The sequence below is a fragment of the Homarus americanus genome, unplaced genomic scaffold (assembly GCF_018991925.1).
Source record: "Homarus americanus isolate GMGI-L3 unplaced genomic scaffold, GMGI_Hamer_2.0 scaffold39155, whole genome shotgun sequence".
Classification (NCBI taxonomy): domain Eukaryota; kingdom Metazoa; phylum Arthropoda; class Malacostraca; order Decapoda; family Nephropidae; genus Homarus; species Homarus americanus.
The window spans coordinates 11,345,437-11,372,932 of NW_024737042.1; the positions used below are offsets into that span (position 1 = coordinate 11,345,437).

At 37.2% G+C, this 27,496-nt stretch overlaps 1 protein-coding gene across 1 annotated transcript in view; it reads right to left on the reverse strand.

The window, feature by feature from the left end:
• The window catches only part of LOC121872717 (HEAT repeat-containing protein 1-like), a 78,382-nt gene extending 53,212 nt beyond the window's left edge, over positions 1 to 25,170 (reverse strand). The window contains exons 1-13 of the mRNA XM_042375727.1: positions 25,059 to 25,170; positions 19,025 to 19,184; positions 17,984 to 18,200; positions 17,150 to 17,390; positions 13,210 to 13,293; positions 11,071 to 11,232; positions 10,482 to 10,684; positions 8,534 to 8,653; positions 7,333 to 7,507; positions 3,174 to 3,296; positions 2,260 to 2,922; positions 1,054 to 1,242; positions 511 to 627 (exon numbers count right to left, since the gene is read on the reverse strand). Coding sequence (XP_042231661.1) covers positions 511 to 627; positions 1,054 to 1,242; positions 2,260 to 2,922; positions 3,174 to 3,296; positions 7,333 to 7,507; positions 8,534 to 8,653; positions 10,482 to 10,684; positions 11,071 to 11,232; positions 13,210 to 13,293; positions 17,150 to 17,390; positions 17,984 to 18,200; positions 19,025 to 19,166 — 2,436 coding nt within the window. The 5' untranslated portion in view covers positions 19,167 to 19,184; positions 25,059 to 25,170. The remainder of the gene's footprint in view (positions 1 to 510; positions 628 to 1,053; positions 1,243 to 2,259; positions 2,923 to 3,173; positions 3,297 to 7,332; positions 7,508 to 8,533; positions 8,654 to 10,481; positions 10,685 to 11,070; positions 11,233 to 13,209; positions 13,294 to 17,149; positions 17,391 to 17,983; positions 18,201 to 19,024; positions 19,185 to 25,058) is intronic.
• Between the last annotated feature and the right edge of the window lie 2,326 nt (positions 25,171 to 27,496).

Consider the following 27,496-nt stretch of genomic DNA (forward strand, 5'->3'; position numbering starts at 1 on the left):
AACCATCTTACATGTATTCAAATACTGATTATCTTCATCTCTTTTGAAGTTTCAAACCTTCAAAACAATAGCCTAAAATTTGAGGCATTGAATCTCTCAAATACTTACCTTTGACCAATTTACTAATGCACCTGTACATCTGATGTATAACAGTTTTTGCCTATTTCTCCAAGAATCACCTGAAGTACACCAAATACAGTAGTGGCATAAAATTGGAAATAATGGTCTAAAATGTTTCACCATGGTAAGTCAAAATTGTGAACTAGGAGACTGGAAATTGAGAGTTTCTTGTATATGTCTTGATGACTGTTTGAGGTACTGTATACCTTTTCACTGGATACTTTGATAACAATATACAAGTAAACAAATGTGCCTTAAAATATCCAGATAAGTTTTTGTCAACATACTTAATGTCTTATTTCATTTTCTATTTATAGTATCAAGATGTGATTTAAAAATATAAAAATGTAATGCAACAATAACTAATAAACCAACACTCTCACAACATACCTCAAGAATTTGGGCAACCAGGCTGTTCCTAGCAGCTACATCTCCACATCTCTCTAACTGAAGAGCTCCCTTCATGGCCTTCATCAGAAGCATTAAATTTCCCTCTCCAGCTGGACTCTGGAAAAAGAGTATGGATTGATCTTGAAATGCCACCGTATACCCTAGAAATGGACTCGGTGGACATTATGTGGATAGCTGGTCGATGGGATGAAACCGAGATTAACTCCTTGGGGAAAAAATTTGCACTTATCATTAAGGCTATTTTGGTTAAATTTATTGCTCATGCAGAGTTAATGTCAGACTAAATACCTTAACAAACATCTGCAGCTAGTGGATTTATTATATTTGATGGCACTTACCTTATAAAATTTCTTAAGCAATGTTTTGTTCTTTAAATATTCAGCCTAACAAAACTGGTTACAAAACTCTCCAAATCTTCTAGTGTCTATTACCAAAAGAATGTCTGAATCATGAGATAAAAAAATAATTTTATGTAATAAGACTGAAGTTATCTGAGCAAAATAGTGATGCTTATCTCATTACCTCCATGTCAGGGTGCCAATAACGCAATGTGCTGCAGAAGTCAGGGAGCCTGAAGACTTTAACAACCTGCTGAAGACACTGGGTAAGAAAAGGTAGTGGGATAGCCCCTCCTTCAACTTGCTCAAGATACTCTTCAAGATCAACCAGGGAAGGTTGTTCCAAATTCTGACTTGTCTTGGTTGCAGAGCTCTGAAATTAATTTTATGAAAAACTCAATAAACAAATTCAATGCCAGTCTAAATTAAAAAATTTTGACTTTGGCCCTTTTTGCACTCCGCCAGATAATTTTAAGTTAGATCTTACCACTCCTACTCATCACTAAAGACACTAATGTGTATGAGCAAATATTAAATCAAAACACATTTTGAAATAATTGACTTGAGCATTCTGCCTTTTCTCTCAAAATGGTAAATGTTCTTGTGTAGTTTCATCAAAATATATGTATCCATTTATGAAGTAGCTCATCTGTATCCAATCAGAAGCCTTGCTCATAACAAGAGAAATTAACATTACTGTACTTCAAATGTTCATTTTTAAACAAGCATAAAAACTCTCTCATAGTTAACAAACATATTTAGGAAAACTATTACACTTGCTTTCTTTTACATATAACAAACTAAATCTTAAATTGACACTTAAATGGTAGCCATCACCAGTAACAGTTAGCAGTAAAAATAACAATCAGCTAGGAAATTACTTCAAAATGGCATAATGGTCAGGAAAAAAGGTGGCAGACCCATAACTTTGGCAAATGCACTAATTGGTCAATTATCACTGTAATTGACCTGCTGTCTCCAAAGGATATCTGTATATAATCCTCCCTATTTGGAGCTGAAAGATGTGAATGGGAAAGAGAGGAGATTGATTTGCCCAAAATGAGTTAACTGATTAATCATGGCCAACATCTTGAGGGATCATCTAAGGACATGGACCCTCCCAATAAGTAACTTGTTTATGAAACCTACAGTACTTCAGCCAATTAATTTATGAAAAAAATAAATAAATAAATAAATAAATATATATATATATATATGGTGTATATATATATATATATATATATATATATATATATATATATATATATATATATAATAAATAAATATATATATATATATATGGTGTATATATATATATTACAACACTGTAGCTCCAAGCTATAGGCAACAAAACTATGTAATGATGAAATAAACGAAAAATAATACAAACCTTGAACATATCCAAACTAATCAAGCAGGCATCTAAAAGACTGTGTGCCATCTTCAAGCGAAGAACCTTGTCCGCCTTGTTATCACCCAGACCACAATGCAATAAAATCATCGACATGAAGTGAGACAATAGGCAGTCTTCTGATCCAAGTTGGTTCTCTACATGGTTCCACAGGGCTATGTGTTCTTCTTGAGAGAATGTACTTAAGACTTGAGGCAAAACTTTCCAAACTTTGCTGGAATATTCTTTAGTTTTACTGTTATCCAGTAAATAAGGACTCACTACCGGTGACAAATTACCCAATAAAGAATTATTGTTTGCCAAGTTTGATTTCAAGACAATTTTGGCTGCAGTAATATCCCATCTGTTTCTTGGAAAAAGCACAAATGGTAAGCAAATGTAAAGTACTCTCATGTGCATACTTGAATCATACTTATCAACCAGTTTTTGTGAGAGTATTGTTAAGCAAGCATTTCTGACCTTACCCCACTTGGCTCCTTTACCTCTTGATTTAGTTAACAGTTTTTGGCACTCATTTACTATATAAGAAACATCTAACATTCTCAGGCCCTTTATAAATGTCAGTCCTTCTAAGATGATGGCTGGGAATTCATCAGTCAGCATGTTTTTTAAGTGTTTCTTGATGACGATTGTATCTTTCTCCTAAAGCAGACAAAGAAAGGAAAAATTATTAACTTCATAAGTAATTAACTTTAAAGTTGTTATATAATGAACATATACTGTATATATTCTTGAAACTCACAAGATTGGAACACATAGATGACGTCAACTTTTGTGCTTGTGTTCCACCTTATACACAGAAAAATGGACATCTGAATGATGCATACAACTTCATTAGTATAACTGGTTACAATTACTAGGAAATTAATCAACTTGAATTGTTAAGTACCAACCTGTCCCTTGGATACATTCTTCACAAAGTTCTTCACTGCTGCTAATCTAATTTCATCATCAGGATGAACCATATGAATGAAACTGGTGCTTCCAGACTGACTTGTCAATATTACTTTTATTATCTGAAAAAAGTACAATACTTGTATACATAGCCTACATACACTAAGTAAATCATGCAACAAATCGTATACACTCTCTCTCTCTCAATATATATATATATATATGCTGATAACCACAAGGAAAGAAGAAAACACGAAGTTCCCAAGCGCTTTCGTGTAATTCACATCTTCAGGGGTGAGTACAGACTAAGGAGAAGTACAAAACAAGGTGTATATATACAGAGGAGGGTGAGATCAGGTCCACAATGGTTTAGGTATTAGGTAATGACCCTACTAATCTTTAAATAGCACCGTAATGGTCGGTAGTCAGGTCAGAGGCAAGGTGACCCAACCTTCTCACCTGGTTACAAATCTTCTTAATTACAAAATTGTCCAGTTTGTACATGCCATTACTCAAATTCATGCTGAATGCTTCGGTATGTTTAATGAGACTAGATTCTATGATGTTCCTACTGTCAATTGAATTACAAGGTAATATTGAGGAGGCATTATCCCAGTCAATGCAATGCTTGTTATCCTCAAATGAACAAACAGAGCATTGGATTCCTGGCCTGTCCTAACACTATATTTATGTTGTTTAAGTCTAGTTACAAGATCTTTACCTGTCTGGCCTAAGTAAAACATATTACATTCCTTGCAAGGAACTTTATAAATGCAACCAATTGTGTTGTTGGGGAGTTCTTGATTAACATTTGTGACCAGGTGAGAAGGCCGGGTCACCTGACCATCTGACCTGACCACCAACCGTTGTGTGCTATTTAAAGATTAGTAGGGTCATTACCTAATACCTGACCATTGTGGACCTGGTCTCACCCTCCTCTGTATATATACACCTTGATTTGTATTTCTCTCTCTAGTCTGTACTCACCCCTGAAGATGTGAATTACACGAAAGCGCTTGGGAACTTCGTGTTTTCTTCTTTCCTTGTTATATATATATATATATATATATATATATATATATATATATATATATATATATATATATATATATATAATCTAACGCCTCGCTAACGAAATTTCGGTTAACGAACTGCCTTCCATATGGATCTTCAATTCGGTTAACGAACAAAAATTCGGTTAACGAATTTCTTACGAACCGACCTCAACATGTTTTTGCTTGCACTGACCGGGCAACCAGCTTTAGTATCAGTCCGCCAATACATTAATTGGTTCTAGGGCTTAAATTCCTTACTATTTTAGTAAATATCAAGAAGTTTATACTATTCAATAATTTTAAAAGTTTAATATTCAATTTTTTAGTCATTTTAACAATTATTGAACATAATTGAAGGTAAAGTGACTAGTTTAATGCGCGGCATCCAGCCTCTTAACACAGCAAACAGGCGTTAGTCTCTCTCTGTTTTCACTGGAGGTAACATCTTGCTTGAGACTCTTCAACTAAACACTTTTTTTCTGTGATTCCAAGCAAATTATTGGTCATTTTGAAATATATTTTACATATTGACAATATATAATGCAGTGCAGTGTTGATTTAAAGAAAATAATCTTGACTTACACCAAGAGAACTAAAATTTTATGGGTGAAATGGTGCCATGGGGTGACTTCTCTTCCACCCCAATGCCTTCTCTTCTTCCTTCTCCTCCACCCCCATTCTAATTCCCATCATCATCATCATCATCCAGGAGCCTTCTACATACACACCTCAAAGTAAGTGAACTTTTCTACCATTTTTGTTGAATTTAGGAAATTTTCGGTGAGTTGAACCACTATTAAAAACCCATTGAAAACAATGCTTGGTTTCGGTTTCGAACTTTTCGGGTTAACGTAATCCAATCTTCTGAACGGATTGAGTTCGTTAATCGAGGGGTCACTGTATATATATATATATATAAGAACCCATCACTTTACGCTGTTAATGTAACCCGGAGGGTCCCGCGTAAAGTGAGAAACGCGTAAAGTGAATAACATAACATATGGGATTAATTGAAATGGAGTCCGGGCCGATCCCCAAATTCCACTTTTTGACGACACACAACTATGTTGTAGTAAAAATATTATCTTAACTTTATGATGGTATGCACACACAATTAATAATTAAGAGAAATATCAATAATATTAGGTTTTTTAACACTTACATTAGTAGAAAAAATGGCTGGGCACACGGGGATGGGCGGTTGGTTCCGAGGCAGAGGGCAGATTATTGGCCCTCACCTGTGTCACTTGTATCAATTGTATCACTATCCACCACAGAGGCTTGCAGGGCCTCTTTGTCAAACTCCCCAAAGTCCATATAAGTCCATATCCTCACCATAATTATCACTATCACTGACTTGGGCCGGCTGTGGTGGGTGGCGGGTGAAGAACTGGTAATGTTTTGATGACTGGGCGACCTTGTGCGCACCATGTTCGCGCAGCTTACACAACATGGCGGATGGCGGGAGGTTTGGATCCAAAAATGGCGCGGCTCGCCAGCCGCTCTCCGCGTAAAGGGGTACACGCACCGCGGAATGTGAGCATCCTGGGTTCCGGCAGGGCACCGCGTAAACGTGGAAACGCGGAATGTGGGACCGCGTAAAGTGAGGGTTAACTGTGTGTGTATATATATATATATATATATATATATATATATATATATATATATATATATATATATATATATATATATATATATATATATATATATATATATATATATATATATATATTGTAATTTACATATTCATTTTATGCTACAGCGCCCACAAAACATGAGAAACGTTTGAGTCCCCCAGTAGAGATGTCCGTTCTCTATCCACTTCAGGATGTCTTAGTCCTCCGTTTTCTTTTTGTGTACTCGCTCAGGGACTCGAGTATTTCTGTATATAACACAGGATGATAAGGGAATTTGAAATTATGAGTGAATGAATTTATTATACAGTGATCAATTAACATAGTATTGATGTGTTTAAGTACAGTGGGGTATGCTATAACGAACGTAATTGGTTCCAGAACCTCGTTCGTTATAGCATTCATTCGTTATAGGATTAATCCGTTCCAGGCCCCCAAATACAACCACTTAACACTGAAAAAATTCTGTGGAAAATGTAAAAAATACGGTACTTTATCTTACCTTAGTGTTATTCAGCATGCAGGTACCCCTAAACACTGGCACAGCACTATCACTTCCACTGGGAGTCTTGGCTTTAAGGTCCTCAAACAATTGTTTAGCCTTCTCACAAATTATAGCTTCACTAATGTTACCACCTGCCATTTCTTTCTCCTTTATCCACACTAAGAGTAAATTTTCCATCTCTTCAATCACATTACACCTTGCTTTGCTAAGTCTAGAGATTCCCTTAGCCACTTGCACTGTTTTTAACTCCCCTTTATTCTTCAAAATCGTACATATAGTCGATTTAGCCATCCCATGTTCATCACTAAGTTTCGCAATGCTTCTTCCATTCTCACGTTTCTTTATAATTTCTTTCTTAGTTTCAAGGGTTATTAGCTTTCTCACTCGCTTTGGACGATTCATTGTTACAATTGTATACTTGTACAACAAAATAGTTATACAAATAACGCGAATTTCCACATTAAAAGACGAAATTTCAACAATAACAGTGGTGCACTGGCTACACAATGAGAAAAACATGGCGCCTGACGCTCTTGTTGTGGGTCGCGGTACAACAATATTCATGCGCCAGGCGAAATAGTCCCGTATTCATCCGCGTTCGTTGTAGGAGTTGCGTTCGTTATAGCATTCTCAATTTTATAGGTAAAACCGTTCGTTATAGGAATATTCGTAGTAGGATCCGTTCGTTATAGCATACCCCACTGTATATATATATATATATATATATATATATATATATATATATATATATATATATATATATATATATATATATATATATATATATATATATATATATATATATATATATATATATATATATATATATATATATATATATATATATATATATATATATATATATATATATATATATATATATATATATATATATATATATATATATATATATATATCTCTCTCTCTGAAGCACATGTGATATGGAGAAAAATCTTATATTTACCTTCTCATATTCCTTTCCAGCTGGTGAGTTGTTAACCTTGTTAATCATGCGGGCCACAGCCTGACAGTGACCCTCTGGATGACTTGCCTCTAGTCTGCTCAAAACTGTCCCAAGGTTCAAAGTGTTGAATGAAACTATTGCTTTGTAGTTGTTCTTCACAGCCTCAAAAAAGGACCTGAGGATAATAGATTTAATATTATATTAAAAGGCAGTGGAAAAGATGAATACTTTACATATATTGAAGCATGAGATGAGGAACTTGAAAGAGAGAGAGAGAAAAAAAAGAGGCAAAATGGCTGGTTTGGAGCATGTTAAGTCATATCTCCATATTTGAGTCAGACACACACTACAATTTCAGTTTATAAGCAAGGCTTGTGTGCTTTTACAATCATTTTGGACTTGTTAGATTAATAAGTTCAATTATAGGATCATTTACCTTGGCCCCAAGTTATGTTATTCTTATTTGCCCTTACATGTGTAAATTACATAAAACTTCGACAATTACTGTGCAGGGGGCCCCCATATTCGAGGATTTTTGTTTTGCAGTCCTCTATTATTCACGGATGACACTCTGGATGTACCCAAGAATGTCTGTGGGTAGTTTTAAAGTTGCCGGTATTTTCACGGCAGGGACAGGGAGCCATTCGTTCTAGAGACAGTAATTTCCTTTACCTGTACACATATAGTACAATACACAATACAATACATATATACAATCAGAAACAAATTTATTAAACATGTGACAGTCTACCACCAAGTCCGTGCTTTATTGATAAAACACAGACTTGAGGGTAGACTGTTACATTTTTAATAAATTTGTTTCTGATTATTTGTGAGTATTTTCATATTACTATTTATTTGCATGTGTTTTGTGTGTGTGTGTGTGTGTGTGTCTACACACACACACAAAACACATACAGTGTATATACAATACAGGCAAAAGAAATAAATGTCCTCGGGGCAAACACATAAAGGGAATATACATTTCTTTGTATACAAGTAAAAATCCCCCAATCAGGAAATGTCATTCGCTTAGTTGGTGATTCGCGGCTATCTTGAGAACCTAACTTCCGCGAATTTGAGGGGCCCTCTGAAGTAATAAAAATTTGGTAAAATGCTTCAAAGTCCACTGAAACATAGACAAATTAGCTACTGACATATTTCATCAATAAATACTCATGACAATCAAATAAAAACCTACCACAAGACTTTAAAAGCATCTGAAGACGACATCGGCATTGATTCCAATTGATCGATTACTGCTGTGAATTTTTTAGCCTTTTTGCTGGCATCTAACTCACAAGAATCACTGCCGAGCCACCTGGGAAGAAAAGAGACAGAATGAGATTTGAAATACAGTATAAAAAATTTTTTCATACAATAGTGTTCACTTGGCTCTAGATAAGTTATATTACAAGGAGAGGAGGGTCATCACAGTAATATACAGCCATTGTAATTCCTGTAAATTTTATTAAGTTATGTATTGTAACTCCTCACAAAAGACATTTATCACTTGCGAATGGGATTCCCTCTCTACTGAATAAAATCGTCCAATACAGAACTAACCAAATTAAATATAAAAGTGGCGTCCCATAGTGAAGGGGTTAACACGATACAGAATTTATATAAAAGGATTATACTGTATTACAACACCACTCAAAAAATAAAAAAACATAAAACACAAACTACATTACTGTATAGCAAAAGATTAGACAGATACAAGACACAAGGTCATCAATATAAGAGAAGAGAAACTAATGGACACACATGTGGTAGGCGGCAAAAATGATCAGCAGTTGAGTTTGGGTCAATGAACACTGACTGACTGTGAGAAGTGATAAGACAAAGGGTTGAGAAGGTAGTCTGGTCAATGACTGGCCCATGGTAGAGGAGTATATTTGGTGGTCACAGAGAGAATAGATGTCAGCAAGTTCAGCGTGTAAATTGCTCTGGAGAGACTTCAAGTAACTTAGTGGTGATGTGAAGTGAGTCAGGTGATGTTGCCCAGGGGATTTTTGGGCCACTAATTGAGGTGTATAGAGGTGGTCAGATCATAGCAGTAATCCCATACATATAGCTATTGTATGGCAGACCAAGCATTGGTGTGAGAAAGCAAGCAACCCAAAGGTGTGTCACTCACGGTGAAGAACAAGAATGGTTGATGGTGCATATGGTTGATATTATTGTTGATGGTTATGATGGTAGCTTGTAATGATGATTGGTGGGGTGACCTTTATGAATGACCTGAGACCCACAGTTTTGTCTAAAGCTGACAAAAGAAATATGAGCCATGCTATTGCCAAGATCAATCCACTGTGAAAATTTCAACAAGATAGGATGAAAATTCTGTGTCAAACCCGCAAAAAGTGCAAGAGTATGGCTTTGAGTCTTGAAATTTTTCCTCTAATGCAAAAGTAGCCAATACAATTTGATTCTATCGTTCACTTCTAATTTTGATCAAATATGACCTAAAAATTTTACTCTTGACCTATAGTCAAGGAGAACCACCAATAAAAATTCTGTAAAGGTTAGATAATAACTGTGAATACTAGAGGGTGATTACTTTTGTTGGCTTTGACTTGATGATAGGTGGTCACTTGACTTAAGATGATTGGATTAAGGTTATCACTGGAATTTTTGTAGAGATCACTTAATAATTGTAGGTGCTGTTTAGCTCCGAGTGATCTTCACGGTTGACCTCTGACCTTGTCCTTTGTCCAATGCTGATAATATACAGGGGTGCCTATCTAGAGGCAACACTGACCAGCTGTAAAATTTTGTGTAGATTGAATGAATATTATGAGATACTGAGTGAATAAATAAATGTGAAACACCAACAAACAGAAATGGAAAAACAAACTATATTTATCAATAAACTTGGCAAATCTTTTATTTTGCCAAGTACGGTAATATAGACAGGTAAAAACACAAGACGGAAGAGGACATGGACAAGGAAATGAAAATGGCAGTACAGTACTGTACAGGTATAACAAAATTATCAGAAGGTAGAATTACATGAGAGAGATGATTCAAAAAAGAGATTTAAATATTAGTCACAGCAGCTGCAAGCATGCAATAGGTGTTGACTAAAGAAAAACTTTCCTGCTTGTTATATGGGTAAACCTAATACTAATTACTGACATACCAACCTGATATATCCTGTGACATAAGCAGACAGGAAAGGCGCGACACTCTTTGTCTTCGCAAGCATTTCAATTTGTTTCAAAATGATAGAATTCTTCTCAAGGGCCATTAGAGTCTTATAATTGAAGGTATCTATCTTTTGATGATGAGTTAATGCTAACAGGCACAGCACACACTGCTCCATTAATGATTCTGGTGGAGTATTTTCCTGCAAAGAAATGTAGGGTAGATATTGAAACCCAATTTATAAGTGAAGCCCATCCAACAGTGGACAGATGCTTATTTCACAGCTGGAGAATTAAAGGCAATAACTGCTATCCTCCCATAGCGTGTATGTGTAAAAACTTTATTCATATATCTTGTTCCAGGTTACCCTGTAATTATTGGAAAAGGCTTGGAAGAAAGTGTTTACTTAAGATTATTACCTACAACACAGCATTGTATGTTTTGCACTTTTGTAATATTTCACCATTAACCTATTCCTTGTGTCAAAGCTTCCAACAAATTTCTCATATTTACTAATGTATCAAGCTTTTGTTATAGAGTATCTGAACTAATTTCTTTATAAAAATAATACAAATACTGATGACTCACCTGAATCATAAGTCTCAAGATGTTGTTGATAAGATCTTGGGAAAGTTTCGTCTTGACAGATAACTGAGCAATTGTAAAGTACATTCCTGCCACTATTTCACAGTGTGAGGACAGACATTTTGGCAACATTTGCACAATACTGGACAAGTGCATCTCCTCGACCTATGAATAAAAAAGTGCTGAAATGAAGGATTGACCGTGATATCACACCTAATGACAAAGCCTGGAAAGTGGTAGATTGAGTTTAGTAACCACACTAAGCTAATGGACAAGGGACTGTATTCACAGTTGACGTGCCCAGCGATGATCCCGACCATCGGGTACCTGAAGCTCCTGGTGGCAGGCATTATTCAAGGACGTGCTTCGGCCACTACGATGGGTTGGGGATCCCAATCCACCAGATAAGACTACCAACATGTGCATTTGGGCAGGATGGCTGGTAATTGGTATGCCACAAGTCAGCTGTCACATGTAAACAAACAGCACTTGATTTAAAATGTTTCAGGATGTTAATTTTATTATAGTCTGTTTTACTGTATTTCTATTACCCATACTTTAATACGTGCCCATTTGGTTCTCAGCTGCAGAGTGCCACTTAAAAATAATTAACAACATTTTGAATATACTGTAGCCATTTCCTTTGTGATAAGGCTGACTGGGTTGATTTTAAGCATCGTCACTGTAAGTGCTTTGTGCTTGCTCTATGAATTCTACCTGGGTCCGAATCATCCTATTCTATAATTCCTCCCAAAATCTTATTTCCCAGCTAGATGTAGTAGATATTCATTTAACATTAATCTGTAGGGCCATGGCCTTAAAACTGATTCACTGGAGCAATGCTAAAGACGAAATGTGAGTTAAAATATGTAAAAATACATTATTCCTGTGTCCAAAGTTCAAATTTTGAACTTTCATTTTTGGGGGTAGGAATCCACATAAAACAAACCTAACCTAACATCCAACTATACCTACATTTTATATAAAAGAACAATATTTTTATTGAAAAGTTTCCTAATATATTACCAGGTATTTTTTTCTAAGTTTTCAGTAATAGTTTGCTTAGGTTAGGTTAACTTGGTAATTATGAAATGTGAGAATAGTCAACATGGGCCAAGCACTGACTATACAGTACTCAAGTAAACCTAAGGAACCAAATCTAATGACTCTCATATATCAAGAGACATGACTTATCCAACCTAACTTAACATCTCAGCTATGTACCCGTCAGTCTGTCCAGCCAGGAATTCCTGATTAGTAGCCACTTCCTTTTTTTATTGTGACCCAATCTTTTAGATATATTTACCAGCTTGTTTCCAGCAAAGTAAAGGAATATAGATGTAAGCCTTTCTCATTTCTCACTCTAGCAACTTCAATTATCGTGTACAATAATATGTAAAACTGATAAGTACTGTACATAACCCTGGTGTTATCTCTTAATTATACAGGCAACATCTACTTGTAGAGGTTCTCTACAAGTAGATATTGCTGTTTCTTCTCTAATGCACTGTCTGCAGTACTTGAAACTCAAGTATTGGTGGCACGGGGTTGATGGACGGCTCATGCTCGTGATCAACAGGTGATTATTAAACTCCTTGAATATACTGTATATGGAAACAAGACTTTCTATACACAACAAACTCATTTTCCATCATTTTTGAATCAAGACTGTCATAGGGTGGGTATCCCATTGCAATGAATTGTCCCAACAATCGCGATAGGAAACTCAATCCACGGGGACTGCCTTCGGGTCTGTAAGTATTTCGGAATAACAACACACAATGGTGCTCCCGATCGGTTGGGTGGTGTAATGACAGTGGCTGAAGGTGAACATCATACTTGCACCACCTAATGAAAGGCAAATAGTCATTAAATATTAAATAATTTAATACCTTACATACATTTATTAATGCACAATAGAATGGTCCTTGCAGGCCTTTCTATAAAGACCCAAAAGCCAGTATATTCACATTAAACTACTGTACATTGTCATGTTTGCCAACCTTCTTCAAGATTTAAATTTACTACAGAATGTATAAAAAATTGATGAACAGAAATGAAGGCATCCTTCAATTTTAGGAATTAGGTCATATATGCATGTTAAGGATCTGAAGGACACACACAAGCACCATTTAAACTAACCTCCTCAAGTAAGCATATTCCTCCAACCACAGTTGTAAAATAGAAGGAAATAGCAATCTTCAGGTTACCCTCACTGCTGTGCACCTGCAGGAAAAAATATGCACAGGCTTGTTACAATAAACACAAAGATTCAGTTCTGTTCACTACATTCAGCATTTGCCCTCTTTCACCTATATTAATTAAGGAATTCCTTACAAATAAGCTAATCTTCATAGATTAGAACAAATTGGGTTCAAAGCAAAAATTTTCTGAGATACTTCCAATGTGTCATAAAATAACTACACCAGCTGTGTATTAACATTATCTACATTCAGAGGAGTAAAAAAATTTTTAAAGCAGTTTTAATTGAAACAAATTAATTAGCCAGACAGTTACAGATACTGTATAAAGTAGTACAGTACCTTGATACAACAGACTAATTGGGGCAAACACCAGTCTGGAAAATGCAAAAATCCAAAAAAAGTGAATCTAAGGGGGTGGGGGGTCTGGATTAACACTGCTTACCTGGACTGTTTCAAGATAATCAGTTGTTGTTATAATCTTATTACTGAACTTCAGTAAATATGGTCTTTAAGCACATAACAAGGTTAGTAAAACTTTATTACGTCAACAATAATAAAATATGAGATATGGAATTCTCTGGGTTGAATATCAGACTCAGTCTGGTTGTCGACAACTGTTTTCTTTGATATGATTGTTTTGTACTGTAGTGTTATCTGTAAGTAACCACAGAATTTGCCTTAAGAATAAATATATAACTACTGCATATATGGTATAGTACTATGAAGATAACAACAAGAGTGTAAGGGTAGATTGTGTGGGAGCAGCAGGTGGCACGGGAGGGTGGTTCCCTCCCTCAAGATCCCTTCATCACGTTTTTATATAATTTCACCATAATTCTCATATTATTTAGGTTCATTTGGTACTGGGTTGACAAAATGTTATCGTAAATCAACTTGCCAGAAAAAGAATCCAACACTCAATATGGTTTCCTGGTCGTTTATTTACACAGCCAATCATCGTAGCTCCTTTAGTAGTGCTCTCTATCTCTCATGCTTACCACATCTGTCTTCAGCACTTAATAAATAGTACAGTACTATAATGTACATACAGTACCAGCCCTTAATAAATAATATTGTTATCGCCCCTGGCTTCAGCTACAGTGCTGGCGTGTAATGCCATTAAATCTTTCGACCTGTGACCTTGCCAGATGTAAAAGTGTTTACAGACAAGTACTGACATAACACAAAGTTCATAACTCTATTAATCTTAGCTTCGCTTCATTCTGCATTGTCTTATTACTCCAGGTTAGGCAGAAACGAGTAGGCGTAATTATTCAACAATATTTCAGTACCGAGGGGTATGTCATCAGTTAGGCTGTACTTACAAGTGCGGGTCAATGCAGATCAGTATGGTGTTCCAAGAGAAAACAGTACTGTATTGCGTAAATCGTCCCAGCACAAATTCTCGGACAGAAGGCTGGTCTTCACAGCATCACTAGAGAGGGCGATCTGTCTCATGGAGGGGCGGGCAGCCACCGCCACCAGTCTAAGACCGTCCACTCAGCAGAACCAGGACTTGTCTGTAAACACTTCTACATCTGGCGAGGTCACTGGTCGAAAGATTTAATGGCATCACACGCCAGCACTGTAGCTGAAGCCAGCGACGATAACAATATTGCAATGTATTTCTCAGCAGTTAATAAATAATATTATAGTGTACAGTAAGTCCTCGTTTAACGTTGCCTCCAACAATGTTATTTCGTTATAAAATCGCTACTCTATAGATAGACATGATTCCAACAACGTTCCGACCGATTTGTTATAACGTCGTCACAGACTACTTTGTATGGCACATCACCCTCTCTCATCTTGGCGCGCTACGCTCTCTCGCGTAGCGTCACAGCATCCCCAGACTTTGTTAGGCTTCCACAGTGTATGTGCAGGCTTAAGGGTTTTTACTTTAAATACTGTACTGTAACCATTTGAAATGGCTTCCAAGTGCCCATCAAGTGTAAGTGATGCTAGTGTTGTGAAGCAAGACCATTAGCCTTGCTACGAAAATGGGGGTTTTAAACCCACCACACTCTCGCTCCACCTCTGCCCATCAGTGAGTACAATACAAAATGATTTAATTTATTTATCTTTTTGGATGTACAATATACATTATCTAGAAAAATTCCATTGAATTTATGTATATGTAATGTATTTTATGGGGCAAAGGGAGGCAAGGGAACTTAACTACCGGTAGCGTATTGTATCTATTTCTTATGGGGAAAATTGATTCGCTTAACGTTGTGTTTTCAAGAACGTAACCACGACGTTAATCGAGGACTTACTGTACTGTATTACGCATCTGCTGATTCCCTGATTTCTTCATTAATCGGTTGTCTTAGTGTACAGGTCGCCAACAAGTATCACTCAAAAGTAACAAATAGCATTGTTAAGAAGATATTGGGGTATTTCCATTTAAAATCCTAAATAGAACTGTATGTCATAATGATCCTGTTGCAAGTTGATTTGCTGAACGCTCTCCCCCCCATGAAGGTATCCTGAGTGAATACCTTCCGATACATCTTATTCTTTTATTTTCAAGTCAAACTACAAATTACAGTACTTAATGTATTTTTTCTAATATGATGAACCCTACACCATAAGAGGCTAATCATACAAGAATATAATACTGTACTGAATAAAAAATAAACCTGGCGATTGCGGCAACTCTTGGTCCCCCCTGCCACCCCCAGCAACATTTGTTAGGCCTAGCAAATCTGATTAGACCACTGTACAGTATTCAGTGAGCAAGTGTTGTTTTTTCATACTTTTATTTTTCATTTTACCCATTTCTTAAAATATGTCCAACACAGTAAGTCTTAGCTTACGCTTTACGCGGTTCTCGTTTACGCGTTTCTACATTTACGCTGTACCCTGCCAGAACCGGAATCCCCACTTTACGCGGTGCATCTACTCATATACGCGGGTGAAGTATAATTTTTTTATTTTGCTAATAAAATTCATACAAATTACCCAGCCAGAATATAATTTACATTGCTGGAATTCACAAAAGATAAAATATTTGCTTTGTGTAAACCAAATTATTACATTAGATCTAAAATTTGTATGTCTAATGCAAAATCCATGCTGTTTATATTCAAAATGATCATCATATTGTAAGAATTCCAGCAATGTAAATTATATTCTGGCCGGGTAATTTGTATGAATTTTATGAACTAAATAAAAAATTATACTTCACCCGCGTATATGAGTAGATGCACCGCGGAAAGTAAAAGTCCGGTTCTGGCGAGGTACCGCGTAAATGAGAAATCGCGGAAAGTGAAACCTCATAAAGCGGGGTAATACTGTACTGTATTGGTGGACTAATACGACAGCTAGTGTGCAAGAGAAAACATGTTGAGGGGAGCTCGTAAGGAATTCGTTAATCGAGGGATTGCTCGTTAACCAAAGTGAAGAATCTTATGGAAGGTAATTCGTTAACCGAAATTTCGTTAACCAAGGGATCACTGTAGTTTGCACTAGACAAAAATTTTAGTAAACATTTAGTACATTATTTTGAGTACATGTACAGTACAGCTTTGCGCTTAGGACAGTGTAGAGTGCCCAGAGAAACATCAGGCGCAAAATTTTAAATTTGATGCACCAGATTGACTCATGCAAAATCGGAAAGATTCACTTTAAATTAAAACATTGTCCTTAATTATGGGTGTCGCTTTAAATCAATAATCTTAAATTGAATCGCTTTAAATCGACGTTCTACTGTATAGTCACAATCATGCAAAGCAAAGGTCCTGAGACCCCTAAATTGTCAACCTGAAGATTTTTTGGTGCAATATACAATTCATCTTATCAATTTCATGAGTTATGAAAGTCCTTCCCAGCTCCCACAAGAACAAATACACCCTTACAACAAAATTACAACTTACCTTCAGCATTTTTTTCAAGTACTCTACCAAGAATTTTCTAAAGCCTTGGTTGTGGCCCCAGCGAGTAGACACAGCCTGCTTTGTCAAGGGTCGACCACTCTTCTTAGCTTTTTTTAACCAACGCCATTCTTCTGTTCCATCGTGTTCGATGATTTGAAGAACTCGTATAAAAAGAGCAGACTCGTAGTATGGGAATATGCACATCAGTAGAGCACGGATGTTCATGCTATTGATCATAAATCTGTTCAAAGTGAAATATAATCAGCTTACATCTTTTTTTCATATCTTACAAATAAGGTTCCAGTCACATTTTATTTCTTCCCTGATCTTTTGTGAACTGAGAAGTTTTCTAAAAAAATTGAATAACATGTATGGCATCACCCACAGTACAGAAAAACGTTACCCAGAAATGGAAACTATCACCTAAACAAATTCATCTCGGAATGTTATAACAAAATAAAAAACTTGGACACTTGGGGTAAACTGAAATTGTTTGTACCTTCCATCAATAGTGTTATGAAAATTATCATGTATGACATCCCTCACACATGCAACTCATTTCTTCTTCCATAACTTTTTTTACTATTTCTTTAATTACTTCTTCTCACTCTCAATACTGTACTGCATACCTTCATACACCTACTTACACTTTCCCTGTTACATCTACAGTACAGTACATACACCTTACCTTTTGCAATTTTACAAAAGGATGAGTAGGGAAGCAATATCTCAAGATTCCAAGGTGAAGTACAGTATACGGTCTTAGTACTGTATACAGAATTACTACATACTACCTGTACTATAAAGGAAATAACTATCTATCAATAAACTTGCCTGTAGACCAGCCATTCAAGTGCCTTTAATGCAGCCTGTTTCTCTATGTAGGGTGACAACAGGAGCAAGAAATGTTCAATGTTTTCATCAAGCTTTCTGTTGGTAGCCTTGTCTTCAACTGCACGCTGAAATTCCTTTGATGTCTTCCCAAACAAAGATTCTTTAAACTGAAGAAACTTACTATTTATCTCAGCCAGTTCATCAAAACCAGATACACCTGTGAATGACCCCAAAATAGATTAAGATTATTTGCATTGCACTGTATACTACTGTATATTATTCCAAGAAACATTCAAACTTATTGAAATAACATCAACAGGATTAAATCAAGTACTTGAAAGTTCTAACCAAAACCTGTTGTTGTTGCTATTTTTTTTTATGGAGTTAACTGGGATAATCTTTGACATGGTATAAAATCCTAACAATACTGGCATGAGTAACACAAGCAGAAATAATTCTGACAACACATTTCATGACCAAACCTAGACCAGGAGACTCGTGTAATACCCAAACAAGTCTACAGGGTCAATACCCACAAAACTCATAAAAAATACCAGCTGGTACCACACCACAGATTAGTACTGTACTTCCCAATACATAACATAACTCTTAAACAGAGATTTAGAAGTACAGGTTTTCATTAAGGCTGGATGCTAGTGAGTTGTGACATCACACAATCAGTACACACAGCAACTAGCTCATCAGTGTTACCTTCTATTTATAAAGGATGCAGCTTAATCAGGCTAGATCCTATCTCTTACTTACAAGTGGAAGGTTCCTGAAAACCTTAGGATCAAACCCACAAGCTTGACAAAAAGGAAGAAGTGCATAAATAACCCACTCCCAAGTCCGCTTATAAAATGGGATTTCAGGGCCAATCTCCCATTTCAGAAGGATGTGATAACAACGGGAGGGGGGAGGGGGGGGGGAGAATTGACAAATAACTTAGAGGCTAAATCTTTCCAGGATGCTTCCCAGTTAATGACTCTGCAGATCTGTCCAGGCATTACACGACATTTGGAACAAGTTTAATTCACTTACCAATTTCATATAATATATCTCTGCCATATTTTGCTGCCTCTGATGAGTCAAAGAGAATAGATCTTCGTATCCTTTTCTCATCCAAGATAGATGTTTGAGGAGTTTTTAACTTCTCTAGCTGTGTTGCCAGTGAGGTTGCCATGGTTACACAGATGGCTCTCTGTAGTGATAATAAAGAAAACAATATTAATTCTTTTACTATAATTATGACTCAGCTTGTTTATTTAAATCACAATACAGTACAGTATTGTGGTCTATTTCTACTAAAATCAGACATAGTTAAGTGAATGTTTGTATGAATTAATTAAAGCATTCAAGGTGCATGGCTTACTTACAGCTTTTTTAAGTCCAAAACCTGTAAATATAAAAATGTTCTGTTCACGATCTACGGTACATGGACACAAACACTTTAATGAAAATCCCAAATAAATCAAACGTTTATTAAAGTGGAAACCCAAGAAAACACCTTTACCATGGTTTAAATTGTCAACACACAAGATATGACTCAAGACATTAAATGAATAGATCATTTCTAGTATAAGGTGAAAATAAAGCTGGTTTTGAATACACAGTAGATACAACACAGGAATCTCAATCTTCAGAAAAGTACTGCACTGTTCTGTACAGTAGTACCAAAACTAACATGAAACAGCAGATTGCAAATAAATATACACATTCTGTCCTCAAAACATTAGCACCTGCACTCTTATACTATACTGTAATGGTAATTCTGGCTCTTCTTGATTGCTTACAGCCCTTAACATACGCGGGGGTTAGGTAACAGAGATACCCATGAATGTTAAAAATCCGTGTATTTTTGCTGCCCCCCCCCACCCCAAAAAAAAAACCTTGGCCCCCCATGTCCTTATTTACCGTATATACCTGTGTGTAGTTCGAGTTTAAGACCAAATTATTTGGCAAAAAATTGGGGGTCGACCTCTAAACGGGTAATAGTTTCGTTAGGTTGAAAAATATTTACCAGTAACTACCAGTAAGCAATGGAAACGACGCACCACCAGCTGTGAGTGTCAGTACAGTTGCCAGGGCAGATCTCTTGCGTCATCATAGCAAGCCCAAAGTACTGTAGCCAAGTCCATGGTATGGTAGCACAGGACAATGTAAAACACAAAGTATTCATTTTTAAATATTATTTATAGATACTGTACATAAATTTTTGTTCATTACATTTGAAACATCAATCTTTGTTAATTAAATTTGAAACAAAAGAAAACTACAATACCGTATTTTCATTAAAATATTATATCACAAGTATATTTTACCTTAACTGTGACTGAATGAATATGTTCTCAGAAATAAATATGGAAATGTAATATTTTCGCTGAAATGACGGACAGTACATATTACAGTGGAAAGTGGGATAAGATCATGACGAAAACAATGACTTTCGCTTTCTTTCGTTGTTCAAAAGATTTTACCATAATCGCTTTTCAAATGGTTTTCAGTCAAAAAACTGTTGTACTGTACTGTATTACAATAATATTCTATCCTATCATTAGCCTCATAATCCCACAACTGAAAACCATTCGAAAAGCGATTACGGTAACATCTTTTGAATGAAAGAAAGCGAGTCATTGCTTTTGTCACAATTTTATCGCACTTTCCACTATAATACATACGTCATTTCAGCAAAAATATTACATTTCCATATTCTCAGAAACAAATACTGTAGTAGTTTTGTTGAAACGTAATGTACAGTATTTAATATTAAAATGCAAAAAGAGCAATAAAAACAATTAATACTGTACACCCATAATGTACTGGCTGGCATCTCCACTCGTCCCTGCTCCCGCCAGTCACCACTCCTCCCCGCTCTATCCCCCCGCCTCCTCCACATCGTCACTACTGTTGTATTACAATAATATTCTATCCTAATTCACTTAAATAAATAATACGATACCATATTTCTGAATATTTTCATTAAAATCCATCAAAATCATTTTCCTTGTCATCGTCTTCAGCACCAAACAGCTCCTACCAGTCTTCTCCTTGAACAGGGCTAGAGGGTACGTGTTTTTCGAATCGTTTTCAATTAAAAAAATGTTACATCACATGTATATTTTACCTAAACCGGGCCTGAATGAATATATTCTCAGAAATAAATAGTAGTTTTGCTGAAACGTGATGTATTTCAATATAAAATAGGATAAAATACATGACGAAAACAAAAGACTTTACCCAACCCTCCGATGTTCAAGAGATGCTACTCGTTTTTTTAATAGTTTTCGGTTAAAATACTGTTATATTACAATGACATTATATTCATACTGTGCTTGATATACTGTACTACATTCACGGAAATGTAATATTTTTGCTGAAATGACATACGTATTACAGTGGAAAGTGGGATAAAATCGTGACTAAAGCAATGATTTTCGCTTTCTTTCGTTCAAAAGATGTTACCGTAATTGCTTTTCGAATGGTTTTCAGTTAAAAAACTGTTGCATCACAAGTGAATTAGGATAGAATATTATTGTAATACAACAGTTTTTTAACTGACAACCATTCGAAAAGCAATTACAGTAACATATTTTGAACGAAAGAAAGCGAAAGTCATTGCTTTCGTCACTTTCCACTGTAATACGTAAGTCATTTCAGCAAAAATATTACATTTCCATATTCTCAGAAATAAATAGTAGTTTTGCTGAAACGTAATGTATTTCAGTGTAAATTAGGATAAACTACATGAAAACAAAAGACTTTACCTAACCTTCATATGTTCAAGATATGTTACTCGTTTTTTTAATAGTTTTCGGTTAAAATACTGTTATATTAGTGATATTCTATTCATACTGTGCTTGATACAATACATTCACGGAAATATAATATTTTTGCAACTACAATGCTGATGTCAACACAAGCGTGGTTACAGCGAGACTGACTGAGTGAGGGAGAGCTGTGCGTCTGTGTGTGAGGTAGCGGGCGGTGTTCGGTGCCGCGCGCGATTTGAATGTACTTCAATTACTTCAATGTACAGAATATTCCTCCGGTGGGGCAATCCGCGTATTTGCGAATCCGTGAATGCTAAACCCGCGTATTTGAAGGGCCAACTGTATATATATTAGTTTTCTCAATCTACAATCATAAATCACCTGTAGTGCGCAGGGCATAAAGGATGAGGGAAATTATGGGGTAAAACACGGTGAAAAACTGACCATGTAACACTAAAATGATGTCTCTACATGCTTATGTGAAGAAATTATTTATTGCAAATAGTTCTCCAAAAAATCTGCTGACTCAGTGTGTGTTGTCATCTGTACTTTGTTTATGTCCAACCCACTCGGTCCAAGTGTACTCTCATGTCCACAAAACACGTAATATTACACCAGGACACTTCAACAAAGTTGCTTTCACTGGTACCAGATATCAAAATAAGTACTTTCTGTTTAATATGGCAGGAGATCTGCCCCCCGGCTGGTAAGTTAGGTAAGGTTAGGAAGGTATCTTTGGGTCATGTCCTATTAGGTTAAAGTAAATGTCGCCTCTGGTAATTATTTACGAATTCACGGCAGCTGACTTTTCATAGAAAATTAATTTTAAAATACTGTACCGCAATTTTACTGTTTTATAGTGGACACTGTCGTAGTTATGGAAACTGTGTTAAAAAGTGGCTATTTCTAAATTAAACCTAACCTTAGTTGATAAGAAAAACAAGCAGAAGTGTAGTTAGAAAACCTCACCAACCTAAACAAACAAACCTATTTAACCTTACCTAACTTCCTATAGTAGCTGTGAGGCTCAACCCTCCGGACCCCCTGGCATATTTAACAGAAAGAACTTGCTGTTATATGTTGTAAATATACGTTTTTTTGTGGGCGTCAGAGCAGCCACCCGATCTGTGTGGCTCATAAACATACACTGGTGACTGGAGTCGATCAGAGATAATTGGCTGTGTACTGCCAGGTCGTGCCGAGAAAGACAAAGTAGTGAAGCCTAGTCTCCTAATTATGTACCAAACGAAGTAATTTCCATCAAAGTGATTATTATATCAGATCTCACGGATGAAAATATAGACAGAATATACACATCAAAACAAGGTATTACTTTACTTTCGGACATAGCGCCCCCGAAAATTATAAACTACCGAAACATTTAGATCTCGCTCTCAAGCATGCACAATGTTGACTGACGTCATCCAGTCGTGGGCAATGGGGTATCGATATCATCACGAGTTTTTTTAAAACCAATCACATTTGATTTTTTTCAAAGGAAGCAGCCTGGGTATGATTTTAATTTCATTGATCAGTTTCATAATGACCGTGAGGGAGGTTGCTTGTCGCTTGTGCTCCTACGATTATTTTAAGTTTATTGCCGAGTTTTACGAGAAAGACAATTATTCTATCCAATTCTTACGTATCCCTGGTACTTCCACTTCCAAGGTATTGTACTTTCGGAAATGGCGCGCCCCAGTTTTTAACCACTGAAACATTTAGGTTAGTTTAAACTAGGACTCCCAAAACCCCAATTTCTCAGGCTCTCCCACATTATTGTTGGGGGCAAAACTATCATTTAAATCACACCCAAATACACTAGAAAAGCATATTGGGCAACCCCTCGGGACTCATGTCCTAAAGTAAAAATTTACCCAAGACAAATAAGGTCAATTTATAGTAGTGCACTGTTCTTTCTTTGGGTATTAGAAAGAGTATGTGTAAAAATACCATACAAGACCAACCAAACCTAACCTCATCAACCTAACCAACTCAGGGGGGTCCAGGGGGCTCTGGGTTAGGTTAGACAGAACGGTGCACAAATATATAAAGACCACAACTAGTGCATCTTTTCTTCTTCTTTTATCCTCTTCACCACTGATCGGCTCGTTAGCCTCTTGGGCGATCGGTCACGTCTCTGTCACGCACTGTTGGCAAGTACTGGGCATGCACCGGCTCCTGAATGTACCTGAACCTGCTCCAGTGTTGGTCAAGTCAAGTCTTGAAAGAGCTCACACTCGGTGCCGTCACAACACTCTCTGGTAGATTGTTCCAAGAGTTTAAAACCCTCACTCCGAAAAAGTTTGCCCTCACGGTTTTCTGGACTTGCGGCTTCTTCAATCTTGAGCTGTGACCCCTTGTGGGGCGAGCGTCCGCCAGCTCCAAGTAAGGACACTCAACTGAGTAGTGCCCCCTGAGATGCTTATACACCTCAACTAGGTCCCCCCTTGCCCATTTGTAGTATAAGCTAAGCAAGTTCAAGCGCTCCAATCTCTCTGGGTAGTTGAGGTGCTGAAGTGCAGGCACCAGTTTGGTGGCCCTCCTTTGAACATTTTCAACCAACTGACAGTCCCTAGCATATCTCGGGGACCAGATGGGGTGATAGTACTCCAGATGGGGAAGCACTTCACTCTTGAAGATCGTTACGAGGGACGGACTGTCTATATATCTGAACGACCTTCTTATAAGACCCAATATTTTATATGCTTGATTTACCTTCTTCTCGCAATGGCCCGAGAACTTCAGCTCATTGTCAACATACACACCTAGGTCCTTCTCACAATGTCTCAAATAGTGCAGTTTCTTCATCCCGTTGGGACATATGATACGCCTCCTTACTGTTGGTACGCCCCAGGTGCATCCTCTTACACTTCGTGACATTGAATCTCAGCAGCCATTTCTTCGACCATTCTTGGAGCTCAGCTGTGAAGTTCTCCACATTGGCCAAAATACTTACTATAGTAAGAACATCTGTGGTATAAATGAAAGAAATCGAACAAGATTACCCTTCAAAACTACCTATATTAAAGATAAAATTCCTAAGATTCCCGTGTTGTCTGAAAATATAATACTGTAATACCACTCCTCTTGCTGTACCGTAGCTGTGGACGTATAATAAAGTCACAGGAAAAAGTCACATGACTTGTACACATTGACAACACAATATATATATATGATGGCATTGCACGTAGGTTAGGTTAGGTTTTTTCCGTGCCTTTTTTTCCTGGATTCGTTTAACTCACAAGCAGAAGTGAGCATGTTGACCGAAATTTAATAATAATAATACTAACACTTATATATCATACCTCGGTTTTTGATCACAAAATATTCACATGTGTTCTTTATAATGGGAGGAATATTCTCACCACACCGACCACCGTAGACGTCACCACTGCTACACGTGGGTCAGCGGCTCCCTCCACTGTTTATCATTAACCGTTCTCACAACAAATACGGATTAGAATTCACATTTACTTAAAGAACATTAGGTCATGGAGGATGCAAATATGTTTCTTTTTATTTCATTCCCAACTGCAACTGATCGTGTTTAATAAAAAGAGAAACTCAAATAGAAAAAATTAGAGTCCATTTCTACAAAGGATAATATACCTCTTTATCTCCACTATTATTCAAAGGAATATATATTTTTTAGGGAATTTTGTTCTTAATTTTATTGAATATTCTGTTTCTGGAGGAACACTTCCGTTTTGTTGTATATTGGAAATGATTAAATTTGAAATTGCATTACTTTGGTGTCTATTCTACAGGGGCTGATCCATGCAATGATACTATGTATGCCAAGGCTTAATTTAGTATTAAGTTTTTGTGAACTGGGTGTTCTGATTATTTTCTATTCCTAGCAGCAGTTATTTTGACAAGTTTGAGGGGATTTTCTTGTATATATTGATGTATTACCAATGTAAAAAAAAAATTCTTTCTATTCTTTTATCCCCTTCGCCACTTGGGCGGTCGGTCATCTCTGTTACGCATGTTAGCTAGTACTGGGCAAGCACTGGCTCCTAAATGCATCCGAACCTGCTCCAGCGTTGGTCAAGTCTGGTCTTAAAACAGCTCACGCTCGGTGCCATCACAATACTCTGTGGCAGGTTCTTACACGAGTTCATAACTCTCACTCCGAAAAAGTTCGCTCTCGCAGTTTCTGGACTTGCGGTTTCTTCAACCTTGAGCTGTGACCCCTTGTGGGGCGGGCGTCCACCAGCTCCAGGTATGGACATTCGACTGATTAGTGCCCTTTAATATGTTTATACGCCTCAATTAGGTCACCCCTTGCCCGTCTGTAGTATAAGCTAGGCAGTTGCAGGCGCTCTAATCTCTCTGGACATCTGAGGTGCCGAAGTGCATATCTCGGTGACAAGACAATGTGACAGTACTCTGGGCGGGGAAGCACTGTAGTGGATTCCTCCCCTACAACTGCCGTCGCTGACCAGCTGACCCTCTTCGAATTCCCGGCGTACGCCTTGTGGCCTAGGTCGGTAACCAGTGCCACCTAACAAAGCGGAGGTCAACTATCAACCCACGCCTACCCCCGCTATATAAGACCTCACCCCGCCGTGACCTACAGATTCTTTCTACTCCTACTGTATTTCAGTTTCACCACTTTTCCTTCAACTCCTAATAATCTTCTTTCACCTCTTAACTAAAGACTTCGTATCGTATCGACCTACCTCTTTCTACCTACAGCCACCAGCAAGCAACACCTCCTCCTCCGCTCCTGCCTGGCGGCCCTCGCTCCCGCCGGCGACTATGCCACCCTTCAAGCTGCCTGTCCTCCTCTGAGCACCCTCACCAACCAACTCTCTCCTACACCACGCTTGGACTCACGCTGCCACCCCCCAGCACCAAGCTGCATTGTACATCCAATACAATATGTATTCAGAGAGCGCATTGTGAGTTTCCTTTCTCCAACCCATCCTGAGTGTGAACCAATATCTCATAACCCCACAGCACCACAGTCTTGAAGGTCGTTACGAGGGACCTTCTTATAAGATCTAATAATTTAGCTGCTTCATTCACCTTCTACTCACAATGGCCCAAGAACTTCAGTTCATTGTCAACATACACACCCAGGTCCTTTTCACATTCAGTCTCTATTAATGCAGTTCCTTCGTCCTGTTGTGACATATGTTACGCCTCCTTACCGTTGGTACGTCCCAGGTGCAGCCTCTTACACTTCGTGACATTGAATCTTGGCAGTCATTTCTTCGACCACTCTTGAAGCTCACAGAGATCTTTCTGCAGCTCTTCGCAGTCTGTTTGGTTCTTAATTTCTCTAAATAACTTGGCATCGTCCGCAAACATTTGTATGGCGGATTGTATTGCTTTTGGCATATCATTACGAAACTAACAACAACGGGCCCCTGTGGTACCCCGCTTGTGATGGATACACATGACGATTTCGTACTATTAATCACCACACACTGCTTACGATCATGCAGAAAGTCTTTGATCCACGCTAGGGCACTTCCCCGAATCCCGTAGCCTTCCAATTTAATTCTCAGCCTTTCGTGGGGTACGCTGTCGAAAGCCTTGGCAAAATCTAGTTATATATTGTCGATATTGCCACCCTGTTTCAGAATTTGGGTCCAATCATCCAGTACCTTGAGTAATTGTGTTAAACAGGAGCGTCCCGGCATAAAACCGTGTTGGAAATCCTTTACAAGGTTGTTTCGTAGTAGATGCTCCATCATGGCATCTCTTATAATGCTCTCAAGTACTTTACACA